The 22,206-nt window shown below is 38.4% G+C and overlaps 1 protein-coding gene across 1 annotated transcript in view; it reads right to left on the reverse strand.

The window, feature by feature from the left end:
• Positions 1–342: 342 nt before the first annotated feature.
• HTR2C (5-hydroxytryptamine receptor 2C) overlaps positions 343–22,206 on the reverse strand; it is a 299,507-nt gene continuing 277,643 nt past the window's right edge. The window contains exon 6 of the mRNA XM_021686453.1: positions 343–1,221. Within this exon, the coding sequence (XP_021542128.1) occupies positions 395–1,221 (827 nt within the window). The 3' untranslated portion in view covers positions 343–394. The remainder of the gene's footprint in view (positions 1,222–22,206) is intronic.

Raw genomic sequence — 22,206 nt, forward strand, 5'->3', positions numbered from 1 at the left:
TGTGCATCATTCTGGTCTCCTGCAAATGCCACCTGAGATGAACATCAACATTTCCTTATGCAGAAAAGAAAGAGAGAGAGAGAGAGAGAGAACAAAAGAAAGAGGGAGAAGGAGGGAAGCAAAGAGGAAGGAAGGGAAAGCAGAAACATCGACATTTTATGCATCAAATAATCAAAATAAGTTATTCTCAATCTATTATAAACAGTAAATATAGAACCCTAAATCTCACTGTTGTGTGCATGATTGTAAAGTACAGGGTTGCAAAGCTATATACAAAACACTTTTTATCAGACGACGATATTTACATTAGTTATAACCGACGGAAGAATTCTAGGACCTTTCCCTACATTTGTAGCTTTACCATAGGAAAAGACTGCTGCTTGCACACTCCTAATTACACACTGCTGATCCTTTCACTAACCACGTTGGAGGGATTTACTGGTAGCTCCAAATTCTCCACTTGCATCTCTATACCGGGCTCGTTGTCGTTAGCTTTCTTAATCACGGGCTCGTTGGTGTGCCGGTAAATGTTAACATTAAGCTCCCTCCCAGATAAAGCAGTAGCAGCGACTCTCGGGATCTGTCTGACGGGAGGCTTCTTTTCTGCCTTATAATTGCAGCGCAAATAGTTAGAGAAAGCCCTTCGGTAAATCTTGTTGAAAAGCGTATACACCAGAGGATTAATTCCTGAACAGACATAGCCAATCCAAACAAACACATTCAGAAGCTTTTCCATGAGCTTTTGGTTACAGGCCTTCCCACACAGAACCGACAGAATATTGGTAATGAAAAACGGGCACCACATAACCAGAAACACAAAGAAAACAATGCCAAGGACTTTCGACGCTTTCCGTTCGTTGTTGATAGCTTGCATGGTGCCCCTCGGACGTCGCTCTTTCTTCTTTCTTCTGCGTGGGTTCGTGTCTTGGTTAGGGTTGGCAGAGTTCTCTTCCTCGGCCGTGTTCCTCTTGCAGCACTTTAGAAAGTCCAGGCTTATTCCAGGCGGTTCCTCGATGTGGCCCTGCAGTAACATCAGAGCTTGACGGTGAAGAACGTGGATCGTCAGGCAATACGTTATCACCATGATCGTCAACGGTATGAAGAAAGCGACGAAGGACCCAATGAGAACAAAATTTGGGTCATTCAGTACGCACGTGGTGTTGTTGACGAACACCTTCTCTTCATCTCTCAGTCCGATCACTGGGATGGGAACGGACACACCTAAAGGGACAAAAACAACAAAAGGTAGGATATCGTTACAGCGCATTGAAGGACTGAATAGGTTTGTGCAGTGGCATACGTTCAATTGCATTTTACTTTAGAAAATTCAGAACTGGCATTTGTTGAAAGCTATTCATGGCATAAGCTGATAGTCACAGGAAAGAGTAGAAGTGTGACCTCAGAAAAATGACAATTTCTTTCAGGCTAGGAATGCCTTCTCCCTAAAGTTCTGTAGAAGGGGAGGAATTCCCATTACTGCTCGTGTGTAAGAGTGGACCGTGTGTGTGCTTTGTTTCATTTCCGGTTCCTGGAACTGCCCTGGCTCACAGGGGGCACTCAGTAAATAACTGTTGGATGAATGAATACATTACAGCTACACTCAATGGCATTCATAAATTCACTGGTTCATTTTTTTAGCATTCATCTTCCACATGCAATAAAAATGATGTGTATACCACCTGTAAGAGAAATCATGCCATATCAGGGTTGGCTGGGCTGAGTTTGAGATGAATTTTTAGCTGACAGCATCCCCTTCTACTCCCTCCTCTCCTGAGGAAAGAGGCTAAGAGGAGGAAATTTTATGTGTGAGTCCTATGGCGCCAGAGCCCCGGAGCTCTGGTTACTAGAGATGGAGAGGACAGTAGGGTCCTCAGTGGTGCTGCAGGGACTAGATCTGAGCACTATGCAGAAATAATCATCTATATGCAGAAACTGAGAGGACTCTCTTTTTAGCAAGAGTCTTTTGTGAGTCGCTGGGCCTAAGAGACATCATTTCAAGGGCAAGAGACAGAGTAAAATACAGAGTTGGGAGAGATGCAGTATCCCCATTTCTGTGTGGAATTTTAAGCACTTTTAAAATGTTTTTAGAAAGAGTTTATTTATTTATTTATTTGAGAGAGAGAGAGAGAGAAACAGCATGAGAGGGGAGAGGGTCAGAGGGAGAAGCAGATTCCCCGATGAGCCCTGAGCCCGATGTGGGACTCGATCCCAGGACTCCGGGATTATGATCTGAGCCTAAGGCAGTCGCTTAACTGACTGAGCCACCCAGGTGCCCACATTTTTTGTTTTTTAAGAATACTGAGAGGTAGTCCTTGGAGGCACGCACCTCCATTCATAAAGAAGCTCACTGGTAGAAAATAGCAATGAGGAGGTGGGAGTGGAAGGGGATCTTGTGCCTCAGTCTAAGTGAGAAACCGGGACATTTGCAGAAATCTCTCTGGGAGATCTTGAAGAGATCTGGCATTGATAGGGTAACTTGCAAGTAAAGTCCAAATTTCAGTGTTAGTTTATTCTCCCTTGTGTCCCCAGGAAGTTGAAGCCTGGGAAGAGTCAGATTGCACTTTTAGGAATCTATCAGAGATTATTATTAGGAATGCTGGGCTGACGGATAGTCACCCTATGAGCTGTGAGCGGAGAGAGCAGTGCACCCTCCGAGATTATGGCTGGCCTTAGGGGACACATGGAGAGCTAGGACAGATCTGAAACTGAAAATCCCTTCTTGCAGTCAGCCTCAATACCCTATGCCAGGGAGAGAGTTTTGGCCGGATGACCAAGAGGGAACAATGGTCAGTGGCTCTTTGCTAGAGCCCCCTGAAGGTGGTGATGGTATTTCCTCTCTGGGAAAGAGAGGAAGAGAGACTGTTTGGGAAGTGATCTGTAAGCCTTCTTCCCAAGACACTGAATTTCTGAAATGACTGATCTTTTTTCTAGAGAAAGAGACCAGGTGATGGTGTGAGAAGCGGTAATAAATGTGACAAGGCTCCCTGGGAGTACTAGTACATGCCCACAGTTCTGAGCCGAGGAACGCCATTCGAGAAAGTCAGGGAGGCTGTGAAAAGCAGGAGACTCTGCATACAAAAGGTATCCTCAGGTAATGCTGTGAGGGATCTAGAGGAAGAGATTTTGAACTCTGGATGGGAAGAGTGATGCGTATCAGAAGGTAACTTTCACCAAGTTTGATGAAATGCATGGAGGAATTTCAACAGGCATTTGGGAGTACAGAGTACAACAGAACCCCACAGGTTACACTTTTTTTTTTTTTAAGACTTTATTTATTTGACAGAGAAAGAGAGAGTGAAAGAGCACACAAACAGGGAGAGCCGCAGGGGGAGAAGGGCAGAAGGAGAAGCAGGCTCCCCACTGAACAGGGAGCCTGATGTGGGGTTCGATCCCAGGACCCCGGGATCATGACCTGAGCCGAAGGCTGATGCTTAATGACTGAGCCACCCAGGCCCCCCTACATTTCTTAAGTTACAAAAAGGCAGGTAAGAAGGCTGCCAGCTTGTAACATTAGAATCTTTATTCCAAAAGTCATAAGTATAAGGGAGTCTTTAGAAAGCGTGTAGATTAGGCTTGCCTGAAAGAAGTCAGTATTGGCTTATCTTCAATGAAATGTTTTAGTGAAGGGTTAGGCTGCAGGAAGTTTTCTGGAGTTAAGGAAGTGGATAGGGAATTAAGAAAAGAGGGAAGGGCTTCTTCAAAACATAATTTACAAGAGAAAAAAATTAGAGTGAGAACTTATAGGAGAGACTTAAAATACCTATCAAACAATTATAATATGTGGCCCTTCTTGGAATCTCGATGCCAACCAGCTTTGAAAAACATTCATGACACAGTGGGAAATTTTGAATAATGACTGGCTTTTTGACGATATTAAATAATTACCATTCATTAATTTTTAAGAGAGATGTTGATATTGTGGTTATGTAGAAAAAATAGCTCTTATATTTTTAGATATACATACTGAAATATTTATGGAGTATTATGATGACTGGAGTTTATTTCAAAATAATATGGGAGGGAGAAGTAAACAGAAGTATGAATGAAACAAGACAGTCCATAAATAGATAAATCTTAGGGCTGGATGATAAATACATGGGTCTTTATTATATAATTGTACCTACTTTTGTAATCTTTGAAAGCCTCCATAACAAAAGTTCAATACTATTTTAGAAGTGAAAAAGAAAAAAAGAAGACATAGAGGTCCTTTCTGAAGCAGGCAATGAAATCACTATTAGATCTCAGATCATAAAGTTCTCCAGGACTTACTGGCCACTGCTGACCTCGGAAGTGATTACTTTAGAGCAACAGACTTGGAGTTCTGAGTAGGAAGACTACCACTTTGACATAATTGTAGGAAAGAAGGCCATTTTCTGCCAAAGTGCTGGAAGAAAAACTCATACTTTCTCAGGATCCTATAGCAAGACCAGAGGGGGGTGTGGGGGATCTCCTCCCCTTCCGACCTCTCCCACCCTAGCAATGTGGGAAGTAGAGACTTGGTCTGGGGAAACTGCATTCACTCTGGAGGAATCCTGATAAGGATAGACAAACCTACACTCAGGAAACAAGTGCTGGAGTGGAGATTCAGTTCCCTAGAGGAAATGCTGCACAATCTTCTAGAGCTACCTGAAGTCTCGTCTCTGGGGAAGGCCTTACACACTGACCAGAACAGCAGAGCCCATCTCTGCAGTAGGATTAGCTTGTTTCTGCTAAAAGATTTATTCACTTTCCTAAGGGACTCTGGGGCCTAAAATAGGCCTGTGTTAAAGGATAACAAAAGACTGACTCCAGATGAGCTGAAGCTGTTATTGGATATGTGAGTCCAATTTTATCTGTGGCACCTATTTGTATAATTTTATGTACATTGAGTAAAGAGTGATTCCAAAGCTGCCTTTTTGCTGAGTCTATCTTACATTCCAGGCACTGAGCCAGGCATATCACTGACATTATAGATGTAAACTGTATTATCTCAATTTGGTTAAAGACTCTGTAATACAGATTTTAGTAAAGTAGCTTAGCCCCTTTACCAAGTTTATGCCATTATTAATTTTCTTTTTCTTTTTTTTTAAGAAACCATGAATGCAGTCAACAAAACAAGAAGAAACTCAAGATTTTTTGACAATATTTGGAAATTATAAATAATAGCAACAAGTGAAGCAGCATTCATAACGATATATATTGTAGGATTATCTTATTCAGTACTTAAAAAAAGTAAAGGTATGTGTCAGCAGTTCTCAAAGTGTAGTTCAAGGACCCTGGGGGGGTCACTGAGACTGTATTAGAGGGTTTGCTAGATTTCCTTTTTCCAACTATTTGTCTTTAAAACTGTGTTTTCTTCATAAACTTCAACCCGAAGAACACATCACAAGTTGAATGCAGATACAGATATGAGAATTCAACTGTCTTTCCATAAAACTAAACATTGAAGAGATTTTCAAGATTGTAAAATGTGGTTTTCATAAAAATGTTATTTATGTTAACCTTTAAAGGGTTCATTCTTGTTATTTAAAATGAAATGACTCATAAATAGTTAAAACATTTCTCAGTTTTAATTTCAAATACAACAAATATCAATAGGTATAATCCACATAACAAAAGCTTTTGGGGGTCTTCAATTATTTTGAAGAGTATAAAGGGGTCCTGATACCACTGAGTTTGAGAACTGCTCTTCTATGTTAATAGACAAAGTTATTTCAACCCTGGAGAGTTAAGTTCAGCAAATGAGGAAAGTCTTTCTCAGTATTTTAAATTTGTCAACCAGTAGAAATTCAGGTGATATAATGTCAGGTAAATATAAAACAACATCAATAATAGCAAAAAACTACATGCACCATCTTATTCATTCTTATAAAAATTCTGAAAGGCACATGGTATTTGGTGAAGTTAACTTCAGAAAAATTAAGTAATTTTAGTAAGTGTAATTGGAGCAGTCTTTGATATTTTTAAAACCTTTGAGTTGGCCAAGGAGAAAGAGTGAGAGTGAACTATCATAGAAAATACCAGGTACAAATAACAATTGCAGTACTGATAACTACCTTTTACCGAGTGCTTCCTATTTGTCATACATGGAGTCAAGTATTTTACGATTATTACATACTTTCACATATTATCTTACTCAATCCAGACAAAACATAGAGAGAAGGAATTATTAACTAGAATCACTTAATCTTTCTGAAATTAACTTCAATGAATCTTTATCAGTCTTCTTCAGAGTTTTAGAAACAACAAAAAAATTATAATTCACGTTCGGCTGAAAATATCAAGTACTACTTCAAACAATAAGCAGTCAAACAGTTTGCATGCATTATCTCATTTAGTTCTCAAAAAACCATGAAAAGTATTATTTATTAAGATTATTTAAATTCAGAGACAAAAGTACTTTCAATACACATATAGGGTCTTAGCACTTTAGAAATGCTGAATTCATGAACAGTTATCATTTATGTCTTTATTGAAAATATCGCCACTACTCCCATGACTGCGGCTATGGTTACGACTGTGACCATTACCGCCTACAGCTGTTACAACTCCTATCACTCACTGAGTACTCGCTACCTCTGGTACTTCATCTGCAGCACATACTTGGCATGCATTATCTCCTTCCAGCCTCGTAAAAGTCATACAATAACTTGCTAAGGTTATTTACTTCAAGTAAGGCAAGTAAATCCAGAAAATATATAAAGATGTTCACATTGTTTCTTAAAGCCTCGAATTCAAGCAACACAGATCAATTCTCTTCAAACTCTCAGACAATAATACCATATGCCAATGATTCTTAGATGCACAATTTCTTTCAGATTTCAACATCTTTGAAAGCGTTTTGGGTCTCATGACTGAAAGTCTCTTACAATCACCGTTGGCCAGCCCCTAGTCACTATATAGTTGTCATTGCCAGTACCTCTGTGTGAACCTGTTCTGAAAAACTTTTTGATCTCTTCCGGTAAAATCAAAATTATCAGCTGCAAAATCTGCAAAATGGGTATCAGCGGCATGGTAGTAATTCAGTGTGAATGAAGAATTATGTCAAAACAGGTAACGGGATGGAATGTTCTGAAGAAGGCTCCCTCAACAGTGTCAAGTGTCACAGAAAGGTCTAGAATTAAAAACATTTCCTCTGTCTTTGAAAACGAGGAGGTCACCAGTGATTATAGAGAGAACAATTATACTGGAGTAGTGAAGACAGGAAACAGATTGACAGGAAATAAATAAGAAATGGTGATTCAAAGGAGGAGAGAGAGATTATAGAATAAATTTCCTGGGACAAATTGGCCAGCATCAAAATGCAAACATTCTTCTAAACTGCAAGGCTATCTTTAGTAATACAACATCTTACGAAAACTGAAGGGCAATCTCAAAGGTATCTATTTCTACGAGTTGTTTTTCATGGAAAAAATTTTTTTCAAAGACACCTAGGAGGACCACGCAATGTCAAGCTCACATGCATGGTCCTTGCCTCATGGAGTGATAAATGAATCTCTTGCACGTGGGAGTTGATAGCAGAAGATGAAGGAACTATGTTCAGAGAAGAACATAGAAGACAAAACAACGCAAGCTGTGTTGCCTTTGTTTTCAGGTGATAAAATGTGACGGAGTTGCAGAGAGAAGCATTGTGCATGCTTTGGCAAATACATCAGTATGATGTTTGTGCAGTGAGAATGTTAAGAAATTCAGAGTCAGGTTCAGAGGCAACTTTGAACTTCAAGGGGTTTTTAGGTTTAAGAAGAGTAGGGACATAGGCATGTGTGAAAAAGGGATAGAGTTAGCGATAGTAGGGGTACGAAGAACTTAAATGACTGAAGGAAGTTGAACTAAAAGAGGAAGACTATAAACAAGGAAAGCAAGAGAAGACAGCCCATGAGCTAACAAGATGAATGTTCAGGGTTTGTAAGATATACTGTGAAGAGAATCTGTGAAAAGGTGGGTGGGGAAGGTCTTAGTATTTAACTACAACATGGCTGAGGGCATGAGAAAGTGAAATTGGAGGTAGTGCTGAAATATGACCACATGACTACCAAGAGGTAGTAGACTATGCCACCCCAAAATATGCCTCATTGGCATAAAGATTATTTTGAGTTGATTATTTTGAGAAATTGTAAACACAGGGAAAGCTCTGAAAACAAAGTAGAAGTTACCTTTTTGTGAGAGAAATTTGCATCCATAAAGGAAATCTCCCTATGAAGGGTTTTCCTCTCTGTACCAGGAAGAGAAGCATGACTAAATCAGGAGAGGAGATAGTCTTATTAATGGAGAAGGCACCCACTTAAATCTGCATAACACAATTTACCCTTGTTTACTGTGTTTTTCCAAGTAATCTCCCATAACTGGTCTCCTCCCAACCCACATCTTTGTTGTTAGCTGAAGATGGTATTTAAGGTGGTGCCTTGCACCATCTGGAGAAGTTACTCAGTTTTGTTTTGTTTTGTTTTTGTATATCCCATGTATACAGGGTATCTACATGTTATTAAATGTCTGTTTGTTTTTCACTTGTTAATCTGTCTTTTATTACTGGAGGTCTAAGCTAAGGCCTCAGAAAGGTAGATGGAAAATTATTTTTCCCTCCTGCATTACTCACAAACTAATGATGTTTGAGAAGACTAAGATTATATTTTAGATTATATTCAAGATTAATTAAGATTAATAATGTGCTTACATGTTAAGGGTGAAAGCTAGTAGAATGGAAGAACTTAAAGATGCAAAAAAGAAAGGTAACAGATGATGGAATAAGGTCCCCGAGGAGGCAAAGTCAGAAACAATTGGAAGAATTACACTAGGAATTAAGAATGGCTGTTACTTTACATTAGAAGAGATGGTAATGTGAATGGGTGGTAGAAATTCTCAAGGCCTACATGAAAAGGTAATAGAAGGATAAATAGAAATGAGAAATAACTGGTAGATGGCAAAAAACAGAACTGTTAACTTGATGCACAAAATGATTTAAGTGGATATTTGTTGATTCTGTGAAGCAATGAGAAATAAGGAGAGTGAATGCAGGTAGGTGAATGTAGATAGTAAGCTTTTCTTAAAAATAAAATCAGATAGTTGAACACTCTTATATGCTACTGGGAAAATATTCGGAAGAGAGTTTGAAGATGCAGGAAAAATAAAGAGACAATGGGCAATGGAACAAGGCTCTGAGAACCTGAGAATAAATGGACTGTTGGGTCCCTAGGCAGAAAGTGAAGACTTGGGTAGAAGGTGGCCTCAGTTCTTTTGTAACAGGTAAGAAAGGTATTACTATGCAAGGGAAAGAAGAGTCTAAATAAAGGGAAAAGCAGAAAGGATTAAGGGAAATAAATAAACTTTTGAGATATTTAGGAAGTTCCATTTATAAGACATGGTGATAGATTGGATATGGCATGTGAGAGAGAAGGAGTCGTCAAAAGTAATTACAAGTTTCTGGTTTGTGTCCTTAGGTAGATGGGGTTGCCATTAAGCATAGGAACATAGGTGAAGAGCAAGATTGTGGCAGGGAAGGTAATGGACTCTGGATTGTGTTATGTTAGAAGTGCTTGTTGAGGATCAATATGAAATTCTATGGGAATATAGGTGTTTCGAACTCAGGAGATAGGTGTGAGCTGGGGACAGGACATTTCTTATAAGGGGAAATTACAAGGGAAATTACAATCTTTTAAGGAGAACTTTTGTGGAAAGAAGAAGGATCAGAAAAGAATCTAGGGCAGGGGGTTCTAAACCTTTTTGTAAGTATAGACCTCTCAGAATAATGTTTTTGAATGGATAAAACAACACAGGGGATTGCAAAGGAAACAAAATTATTTTGGCATTCTGCTATCAAACATTAAAGACCAACTTTAGAAACAATAATATATGTGTTTTTTAATTAACACATTAAATATCTAATAGCTACTCAAATTTTGAAATAGTGCCAGGGTTTATCATATGTCAAGATATCTGCCAGAACTGAATGTGATTTTTAATTATCTGTGATTACTATTGGTGATAATAATATAGATACTGCAAATTACTATTCTGGTTTATTGCCTACATTTGTAATTGGAGTAAATCCCAAATTTCAGTTATTGGTTAGTTAAAATAAAGATGTTAATTTTTTTCAACATCAGACTTTACAAATTCCCAGCTACGGTCATGATGTAGTAGCTGGTATCAAAATTAGACTTAACTTCTTGCTATAAACAACTATAAAAACTGGCAAGAAAAGACTATCATTTTCTAATAATGGTGGAGTAGCTTATGGAAGACCAGCACTCCTGCTAATAACAATCATAAATTGTGAACAATATTTTAAAAACCCAACATTTGAAGGTACGTAAGGGTGAGCAAAAATCATGTAGAAATTACAGAAGACTCAGCCATTGAATGAGGAAAACATGTTGTTTGAGTTCCAGATTTATATGTCTCTTCCCCTGAGGGCATTCTCCAGCATGGAGGTTAGACCCCAAAGCAGAAAGTTACAGTCTAGGGGCACCAGAGTGTCACAGTCAGTTGAGCATCTGACTTTTGGTTTTGGCTGAGGTTGTGATCTCAGGGTCGTGATTTTGGGGTCATGAGACTGGGCCCTGTGTTGGGCTCCATGCTGGGCATGGAGTCTGCTTGACATTCTCTCTCTCTCTCCCTCTGCCCCTTTGGCTCATGTGCTCTCTCTCTCTCTCTCAAATAAATAAATAAGTCTTTAAAAAAAAAAAAGAAAAGAAAGTTACAGTCTAACTGAGCTGTGGAGTAACATAATAGCATTAAGATTTGCCAGAACAGCTAGGATTTGAAGAGTGCAGTCAGAGAAAGGACAAGCCACAGGGAGGAGGGACCATAAAATATCTATAGAAAGTTCCCTCCATTTTTTTTCCTGACACCTGAATCCTTTATGTGTGAGATTCCAAAGAACCCATGGAGCAAGCAACATTTGAAAGGATGAAAGTATTTAATAGAAATCTCAACAGTTGTCTATGGCAGAGAAAACAAAGTTGGGAGTTCGCATCACATCATTAGAAAAGCTTAATAAATACCTTGGCCTTTCATTTATGCTCAGAAGGAGCATACCTTAGGAAAAAAGCCAGTTTCTGAAGATTAAAGGATTTGCCCTAGGACTGAAAACAAGAGCTTTTAAAACCCGGAGCCTACCATAAGAAACAAAAAACAATGCTTCTCTAAGCATATATTTATAAAATTACTAGACATACAAAAAAACAAAACCCCAGAAAAATGTGACCCATAATAAAGAGGAAAATAAGTAAATAGAAACAGACCCACACATGATCCAGATATTGAAATTAACAAAGGCTTTAACTGGCATAAATATGTTAACAATTTACCAGAAAAGATAGATATGTGGTGGTAGACATGGGAATTTCAGGATAGATGTGAAAACTAAAGAAAAGAGGAAATCCTGCAACTAAAAAAAAAAAAAAAATTCATTACCTAAAATTAAAAAAAACACATTGGATGGGATTAATAGTAGAAACAATGATCAATGAACTTCAAGAAGGTCAATGCATATCATTTAAACTTAAGCACAATGAAAAAAAAGATTTTTAAAATTGGACTCATGTTTCCAGCCATGATAGAGTTCTTGGTACCAGAGTTGCCATTCTGCCAAAAACAACCATAAAACTAAACAGAATATATATATATATATTTTTTTTTTTCAAGCATTTGGAAATAATCTGTGTAGGACTGTATTTTTAAGATGAGGGAGAAACTTGAGATAGTGCTATATTCACACTTTCCCTCTATATGGAGACAATTTCTTCACTGTGGCACAGGGAAGGAAAGCCCAAGTAGGGGTTGGCTGTCCTGCTGAACTAAGGAAACAGAGATCAGCATTCAGGACTCCCAAAACACCTAGAATTTCCTGATCAAGGTGTAAAAGAACAGAGAACTATGCAGAAGGAGAGACCAAGAAGTATTTGTAAGCATACTTCCAGGTACATGGTTGAGAGCTAGGTTACACAGTGAGATTCCATAAGGCCTAGAAGTGAGTGGCAGCAATGAGAATAAGAACAGAACAGATATACTAGAGGTTACACAGTTCTAGAAGTTGGAGTCTGGCCCAACCAGAATGAAGAGACCATATTAGCCCATCACTAACATCTTGAGGATTCGGCTGAAACAAAAGAAAGTATATACTTAGTAGTAAGGATCATGTCCTTAAAAGATTCACCATTATAAAACCTAACCCCAAACCTGAATAGAATCAAGAAAAACAGAAGGAAATTCATAGCATGCCAGCCTGAAATTGAATACTCTTTAAAAGAAAACAACACCTTCTAGACTTTTTGTACTGTATCATCTACAGTGCCCTTCATAAAATAAAAGATGGATATGAAGAAATAGGAAATTATGATAGTAATCACAAAAAAAGCAGTCAATGAAAACAGACTTCTGGTTCCACCTACTGTTGGAATTATCAGATAAGAATTTGCAGCAACTATTACAAAATAATGATGTTGAAGGACTTAAAGCCAAATATGGTCCAAATGAATGAAGAGATGCTGGCTCTTGGCAGAGAAATGTAAATTATAACAAAGAGTGGAATGGAAATTTTGGAACTATGAGGTAAAATACATGAATGAAAACTAAACTGGAGAAGTTTTACAGATGATTGGAGATGGCAGAAGAAAGGAATTACAAACTTAAAGACACTCACAAAAATTAACTGGAAAAGGTTGGGGGAGCTAAGGTGGGGGTATAGTAGGAGGACTTGAGGGCTTGCCTCATCCCTCGAACACAGCTAGATAACTATCAAATCATTCTGAATACTCAAGAAATTGACCTGAGGACTGACAGAACAAACTGCACAACTAGAGGGAGAGAAGAGGCCACATGGCGGAAGGTAGGAAGTGCGGAGACATGATTTGGAGGAGAAATGGATCACAGGTGCTGTGGAAGGGAGGGAGCTGTGGTCGTGGAGAAAGGTGAGAGAGAGGGGAGCAAACAGGGGTATCCACAAGGAGAGCAATTCTCCAAAGCCACTGGCTGGGAAAATGAGAGGGGCTAATTTTCATGAGTTTTTACAACCAGCAGGGCTCCAAGAGTGGAGTTTTAGAGGTCAGCAGGCTTGGCCAAGATAGAGCCCTGAGGGTGCCGCCCTACTCCTGGAGAGAAGGCAGGTGAGCAACACTGGGGCAGACGGCACAATCTGAGGATCACCTAAGGGGCATGGAGAGAGAGACTGTTGGCTCTTCTTGGAGCACATCCGTGAGAGGTGGCATTCGCAGAGATGCCTCTCTGGGAATAAAGGAGTCAGTGGGCACTGCTTCCCTCACCTCCCCCTCAGCATAGGTGCAGAGACACCTGCTAAGGGCGGCTAACCTAGACACTGGCTGTTTAGCCAGCTTGCTCCAAACCCCATGCCCATGTGCTCTGGCACAACTGCCCTTCTTGGTCAAACAGCATTTATCCCAGCACAGCAGGACTCTCCCCCAGGAGACCAGTGTAGGCCCCCACCACAGCATGTCCTTAAAGTTTGGAGTTTTAAAAGTCAGCAGGTTTGGCTGGGATAGAGCCCAAGGGGCACTGCACTGCTCCAGGCAGGCAAGCAACTCGGAGACAGACTGCTTGAAAAAAACCATCTGAAAAATGCCTACGAGGCATGAAGGGAAATGTTTTGTTCTTTTGGGAGTACTTTTCTAAGAGCAGCAAGCACGGAGACTTCTCGCTGGAGACAAAGGAGTTGGCTGGTGCCATTTCCCTTCTTTGCCCCTCAGCATAAACCAACTTCAGTAAACAGCACAGCACCAACACTGGCTGCTTAATCTGCTTACACCAAGTCCTGCTCCCCTGTGTTCTGCTGGAACTGCTTTTCTCAGGCAAGTGTGCCGAAGACCAGCACAGCAGGCCCCTTCCCCAGAAGACCAGCACAAACTCCTGCCCCCACCATGTCTTCTGACCATAGAGTTCTGCAAGGCTTTAGTTCTAGTGGAAGTATCATCAGGGCTCATTTAACAGGCAGACCAGAGCATGACTAGTTAAAACTTGCCACACTCTGGCCAAGGTCCAACACTGCCCACTGTAAGCAAGAACAGCCTCTGAAGACAACTGACCTGAGGGAAAGAGCAGCCCAAACATAACAGCAGAGTATATGCAGCACACACCAGAGACACTCTCTGAAGCCCCAGGACCTGGACACTATATGACCTCTTCTTCATAAAGCCATTACTCTCAGGAGCAGGAAACTTAACAGGCTTTTCTAATACACAGAAGATAGAGACTTAGACAAAATGCCAAGAGAGAGGAATTCACCCCAAAAGAAAGAGTAAGAAAGGTCATGGCCAGAGATCCAATCGAAACAGATATAAGTAATATGCCTGCTTGAGAATTTAAAACAACAATCATAAGGATACTGGGTGGGCTTAAGAGAAGCATGGAAGACATCAGAGAGACCCTTACCATAGACATAAAGAGTTAAAAAACAGTAGGAATTAAAAATACAATAACTGAGATTCGAAACCACCCAAATGTAATGATCACAAGGATGGAAGAAGCAGAGGAATGAATAAGTGCTATAGAAGCTAGAATAATGGAAAATGATGAAGCTGAACCAAAGAGAGAAAGAATTATGGATCATGAGAATAGACTTAGGGAGCTCAGTGACTCCATCAAATGTAATAACATTTGTATCATAGGAGTCCCAAAAGAAGAAGAAGAGAGAAAAGGGAGCAGAAGGTTTATTTGAGGAAATAATAGCTGAAAACTTTCTTAATCTGGGGAAGGAATCAGACATCCAAATCCAGAAGGCATGGCGAACTCCCATCAAAATCAAAATCAACAAAAGCAGGCCAACACCAAGGCATATTGTAGTTAAATTTGCAAAATATAGTGATAAAGAAAAAACTTACAAGGGAAGACCCATAAAGCTAGCTGTAGATCTCGCCACAAAAACTTGACAAGCCAGAAGGGAGTGGCATGATATATTCAACATGCTGAATGGGAAAAATCTACAGCCAAGAATACTCTATCCAGCAAGGCTATCATTCAGAATAGGAGAGCTAGAGAGTTTCCCAGACAAACAAAAACTAAAGGAGTTTGTGACCACTAAACCAGGCCTACAAGAAATATACTTTTTAAAGATTTATTTATTTATTTGAGAGAGAGAGAGAGAGAGAGAGAGAGAGAGAGCAGGGGGAGGGGAAAGGGAGAGAGACAGAGAGTGTTTCCAGCAGACTCCCTGCTAAACACAGAGCTTGACACAGGGCTTGATCCCATGACCCTGAGATCATGACCTGAGCTGAAACCAAGAGTTGGACGCTCACCTGACTGAACCACCCAGGCACCCCTGCAAGAAATATTAAAGAGGACCCTTTGAGTGGGAATGAAAGACTAAAAGTGACAAAGACTAGAAAGGAACCGAGAAAATCTCCAGAAATAACCACAAGACAAGCAATAAAATGGCACTAAATGCATTATCTATTAATAATCACTCTGAATGTAAATGGACTAAATACTCCAATCAAAAGACATACAGTGTCAGAATGGATTAAAAAAAAAAAGAGAGACTCATTGATATGCTGCTTACAAGAGACTCATTTTAGACCTAAGGACACCTGCAGATTGAAAGTGAGGGCATGGAGGGCGCCTGGGTGGCTCAGTCGGTTAAGCATCTGCCTTCAGCTCAGGTCGTGATCCCAGGGTCCTGGGATCGAGTCCCGCATCGGGCTCCCTGCTCTGTGGGGAGCCCGCTTCTCCCTCTCCTCCCCACTTGTGTTCTCTATCTTACTATCTCTGTCTCTCTCTCTCAAATAAATAAAATCTAAAAAATATTAAAAAAAAAAAAAGAAAGTGAGGGCATGGAGAAACATCAGTCATGCCAATGGAAGTCAAAAGAAAGTCAGAGTAGCAATACTTATATCAGAAAAACTAGATTTTTAAAACAAAGACTGTAACAAGAGATGAAAGGCATTATATCATAATTAAGGGGTCTATCCAACAAGAAGATCTATCAATTGTAAATATTTATGCCCCCAACTTGGGAGCACAGAAATATATAAACCAATTAATAACCAACATAAAGAAACTCATTGATAACGATACAGTAATAGTAGGGGACTTCCAGCACTTGATTAACACCCCACCTACAACAGTGGACAGAGCATCTAAACAGAAAATCAACAAGGAAACAATGGCTTTGAAAGACACACTGAACCAGATATATCCAGAACATTTCATCCTAATGCCCCAGAATATACATTCTTCTCAAGTGCACATGGAACATTCTCCAGAATGGATCACATAGTGGGTCACAAATCAATCCTCAACAAGTACAAAAAGATTGAGATCACAGCATGTATCTTTTCTGAACGCTATGAAACTTGAAGTCAATCACAAGAAAAAAATTTGGAAAGACCACAAATGCATGGAGGTTAAGCAACATGCTACTAAAGAATGAATGGATCAACCAGGAAGTCAGAGAAATAATAAAAAAAAATACATGGAAACAAATGAAAATGAAAACATGACAGTCCAAAACCTTTGGGACGCAGCAAAAGCAGTCATAAGAGGGAAGTACATTGCAGTACAGGCCTACCTCTAGAAGTAAGAAAAATCAAATAAACAACCTAACCTTACACCTAAAAGAGCTAGTAAAAGAACAACAAATGAAGCCTAAAGCCAGCAGAAGGGAGATAATAAAGATTAGAACAGAAATAAATGATATAGAAACTAAAAAGCAGTAGAACAGATCAATGAAACCAGGAGCTGGTTCTTTGAAAATATTAATAAAATTGATAAACCCCTAGCCAGACTTATCAAAATGAAAAGAGAAAGGACCCAAATAAATAAAATCACAAATGAGAGTGGAGAGATCACAACCAACACCATAGAAATACAATTATAAGAGAATATTATGAAAAACTATATGCCAACAAACTGGACAGTCTGGAAGAAATGGATAAATTTCTAGAAACATATAAACTACCAAAACTGAAAAAGAAGGAATAAAAAACCTGAACAGACTGATAACCAGCAAGGAAATTACATCAGTAATCAAAAATCTCCCAAAAAACAGAAGTCCAGGGCCAGACAGCTTCCCAGAGGAATTCTACCAAACATTTAAAGAAGAGTGAATATCTGTTCTTCTCAAACTATTCTAAAAAATAGAAATGGAAGGAAAACTTCCATACTTATTCTATGAGGCAAGTATTACCTTGATTCCAAAACCAAACACAGACCCCACTAAAAGAGAACCTCAGGCATCCCTAAGGATCCATCCCTAAGGATGCATCCCTAAGGAACATGGATGCAAAGATTCTCAACAAAATACTAGCAAAATACTAGCAAATTGAATCCAACAGTACATTAAAAGAATCATTCACCACAATCAAGTGGGATTTATTGAGGGCTGCAGGGTGGTTCAATATTCACAAATCAATCAATGTCATACCACATTAATAAAAGGAAGGGTAAGAACAAATATTGTTAAAATGTCTATACTACCCAAATAATCTACACATTTAGTACAATCCCTATCAAAATACCACCCACATTTTTCACAGAGCTAGAAAAATCCAAAAATTTGTATGGAACCACAAAAGACCCCAAACAGCCAAAGGAATGTTGAAAAAGAAAACCGAAGCTGGAGGCATCACAATTCCAGACTTTAAGTTATATTACAAAGCTGTAGTGATCAAAACAGTATGGTCCTGGCACAAGAACAGACACATAGATCAATGGAACAGAATAGAAAACCCAGAGATGGACCCATAACTCTATGGTCAACTAATTTTTGGCAAAGCAGGAAGGAATACCCAATGGAAAAAAAAGACAAATGGTGCTGGGAAAACTGGACAGCAACATGCAAACGAATGAAACTGGACTACTTTTACTACATCATACACAAAAATAAATTCAAAATGGATTAAAGACCTAAATGTGACATAGGAAGCCATCAAAATCCCAGAGGAGAACACAGGCAGTAATCTCTTTGACATTGTCCATAGCAGCTTCTTACTAGATATGTCTCCTGAGGCAAGTGAAGCAAAAGCAAAAATAAACTATTGAGACTTCATCAAAATAAAAAAGCTTCTGTATGGTGAAGAAAACAATGAACAAAACTAAAAGGCAACCTATAGAATGGGAGAAGAGAATTGCTCATGATATATCTGATAAAAGGTTAGTATCCAAAATCTATAAAGAATTTACACAACTCAACACCCAAAAAACAAATACCCAGTTAAAAATGGGCAGAAGCCTTGAATAGACATTTTTCCAAAGAAGACATCCAGATGGCCAGAAGACACATGAAAAGATGCTCAGCATCACTGATCATTAGGGAAATACAAATCAAAACTACCATGAGATATGACCCCACACCAGTCAGAATGGCTAAAATTGACAACACTGAAAACAACAGGTATTGGAGGGGATGTAGAGAAAGGGGGACCCTCTTGCACTGTTGGTGGGAATGCAAACTGGTGCAGTCACTCTGGAAAAACAGTATGGAGGTTCCTAAAAAATTAAAAAATAGAACTACCCTATGATCCAGCAATTGCACTACTTGGTATTTACCCAAAGGATACACAAACACCGATTGGAAGGGATACATGCATCCCAATGTTTATAGCAGCATTATCAGCAATAGCCAAATTATGGAAAGAGCCCAAATGTCCATTGACTGATAAATGGATAAAGAAGTGGTATATATACACAATGGAATATTATTGAGCCACCAAAAAGAATGAAATCTTGCTATTTGCAAGGACATGTACAGAGCCAGGGAGTATTATGCTAAGATGGACATAGGGGGAAAAAAAGAGACACAAACTAAGAAAAAGGCTCTTAACTATAGAGAGCAAATGGAGAGAGATGGGCAGTGGGAAGGGTTAAATAGGTGATGGGGATTAAGGAAGGCCCTTGAAATGAGCACTGACTAGATGTTGTATATAAGTGAGGAGTCACTAAATTCTATACCTGAAATTAATATTACCCTATGTTAACTAACTGGAATCTAAATAAAAACTTGAAAAAAATAATTGGAAGAACAAAGAAAAAAGATTTAAAAAATTAAGATTTTCATTGACCTATGGAACAGTATAAAGCACTCTAACACACATGTAATAAGAGTCTCAGAAGAAGAGGAGAAATAATGGGGCAGGAAAATATTTGAAGAGATAATGGTAAAAATTTCCCAAATTTGGTGAAAAGTATTAATCTATAGATCTATGCAACTCAACAAGCCCTTAGTGGAATAAATTCAAAGGAAAGAAATAATAAGTGTATTATAAGCAAACTACTTTTAAACAATATAAATAATAAATCTAAAGGCAAGAGAAAAATAATGCATTTCATAGAGAGGATTAATATAGAAATGTCCAAGGACTTCACATCAGATACTATAGAAGACAGAAGATATTAAAACTGTCTTTAAATAGAACAAAGTAAAAACAAAACAAACCTGTCAGCCTAGAATTTTATGAGGGTAAAGTTAAGACATTTTCAGACAAAATAAAGCTAGGAGAATTTATTGCCAGTAGATCTTCACTAAAAGAAATGCTGAAGGAATGTTTTAGGCTGATTGAAATAATAACAGGTGGAAATTCAGATCTACTGGAGCATAAACTACATCTTAATAATTTCCAAAGACTGAAATGTTCTATAATACCTTTTGACAACATCAGAATTAAATATCTAAGTTGTTCACAGGCCAAAAAAGAAATCACAAGTAAATGTGGTAAAATATTTGGATAAATATGTTGAAAACACAACATATAAAATCTGTGGACATTGCAAAAGCAGTGTTCAGAGGCTATTTTAGCTGTAAGTGTCCATATTAGAAAAAAAGGAAAGGGTTAAAATCAGTGACCTCAATTTCCACAATAAGAAATTTTTACAAAGAAAAAATTACATCCTACGTAGAAGGAAAGAAATAATAAAGACAAGAACAAAAATCAGTGAAAGAGAAAACAAAAATGAGAGAGAAAACTGGCAAAGCAAAAGTTGATTCTTTGCAAAGTTTAATAAAATTGATGAGTCTCTCACAAGACACACCAAGAAAAAGCAGGTGGAAAGAAGACAGAGAACACAAATTATCAATATCAAGAGTGAAAGAGAGGGTATCACCACATAACCTACAGATATTAAAAAATAAGGAGATACTATGATTAGTTATGATCAGCTTTATGATCTGCTTCATGTATAATGTAAGAATCATATAATAGTACAAGTCTGTTTATACCCACCGACATATGTGCAATTGTTTCCATATGGTTTATTTCTAAATATGGTACAACCCTACAACATATTGTTATAATTTTTCTTTGAGTAACTACTTAACTTTTAAAAAACACAATAAGAGAGAATGTATGCTTTTTATATGCTTCAAGTGTTTTATTTTCTCAATCTTTCTCCTTGCTTTCTGAGATCCATGCATCTTAGATGACTTTCTAGAGCCCTATAAGCTGTTGATGCTCTGTTGATTTTTAAAAGAAATTTACCTATTGAGTATAGTTTATTGGCACATAAAAATAGATTTCAATTATACATTTGCATGAGGTTTTACAAATGTATATACATGTGTAATTACCACATCAAATATATCAAAATAATATCAAAATAATAGAAAATTTTCAACACTGCAGATAGTTTTCTCATGTCACTTTCTAGTCAGTGTCCTTGAGCTCAGAAAATGACTATTTGGATATCTATCAATATAGATTAGTTTTGCTGTTCCACAACTTTACATAGATGGAATTATATAGGATCTATGCTTATGTATTTGGCTGCTTTTGGTCACTATAATGGCTGTCAAATCACCCTTATTTTTGGTTGTATCACTAGTCTTTATTGTAAATATACTTTTGCAAGAACTTTTGCTGCTATTTTCACATGTTAACGGACATTTGGGTTATTTCTAGTATTGGACTATTATGAATAAAGTAGCTGTGAGTATTTGTGCATAATTTTTTTGTGTGTATGGGCATACATATTATGTGGGTAAATATAAACAGTGGAGTGATAGGGTAGATGCATATATACCTTTTTTTTTTTTAAGATTTTAGTTTTTATTTATTTGACAGAGAGACACAGCGAGAGAGGGAACACAAGCAGGGGGAGTGGGAGAGGGAGAAGCAGGCTTCCCGCCGAGCGGGGACCCCGATGCGGGGCTCGATCCCAGGACCCTGGGATCATGACCTGAGCTGAAAGGCCGACGCTTTAATGACTGAGCCACCCAGGCGCCCCACATATATACCTTTTAAAAGAAATTGCTCAAGTACCGTTTTGCACTCCCATCAGCAAATTACGAAAGTCTCAGTTGCTACTAATTCTTGCTACTCTTTGGTACCCTTTTCAATTTTAGTAATTCTAGTGGGTGATAAGCTGTCTCTTGTAGTTTTAAAGTTGTATGACCCTCATGGTACTGAGTATTGTTTCATATATTTATTACCATTTGGATACATTCTTTTATAAAAAGTGTCCATGATTTTGCCCATTTTTAATTGAGTTGTCTGTCTTATTATTTAATGGTAAGAGTTCTTTATATATTTTGATACAAGTTTTTTTTTGTGAGAAATATCTTGTCAATATTTGTTCTGAGGCTGTGGCTTGTTTCTTTTATTTCCTTAGCAGAGTCATTCAAAGAGCAATTTTAAAAAAAAATTTATTTTATTATGTTTTGTTAGTCACCATACATTACTTCATTAGTTTTTGATGTAGTGTTCCATGATTTATTGTTTGCGTAGAACACCCAGGGCTCCATTCAATACGTGCCCTCTTTAACAGCCATCACCAAGCTAACCCATCCCCCCACCCCCCTCCCCTCTAGAACCTTCAGTTTGTTTCTCAGAGTCCATAGTCTCTCATGGTTCATCTCCCCCTTCGATGTCCCCCCCTTCATTTTTCCCTTCCTACTATCTTCTTCTTCTTCTTCTTCTTTTTTTTTTAACATATAATGTATTACTTGTTTCAGAGGTACAGGTCTGTGATTCATCAGTCTTACACAATTCACAGAGCTCACCATAGCACATACCTTCCCCAATGTCTATCACCCAGCCACTCCAACCCTCCCACCACTCCAGCAACCCTCAGTTTGTTTCCTGAGATGAAGAATTCCTCATATCAGTGAGATCATATGATACTTGTTTTTCTCTGACTGACTTATTTTGCTCAGCATAATACCCTCCAGGTCCATCCACATCATTGCAAATGGCAAGATTTTTTTTTGATGGCTGCATAATATTCCATTGTATATAGATGCCACATCTTCTTTATCCATTCATCTGTTGATGGACATCTAGGCTCTTT

This window comes from Neomonachus schauinslandi, chromosome X, assembly GCF_002201575.2.
Source record: "Neomonachus schauinslandi chromosome X, ASM220157v2, whole genome shotgun sequence".
Classification (NCBI taxonomy): domain Eukaryota; kingdom Metazoa; phylum Chordata; class Mammalia; order Carnivora; family Phocidae; genus Neomonachus; species Neomonachus schauinslandi.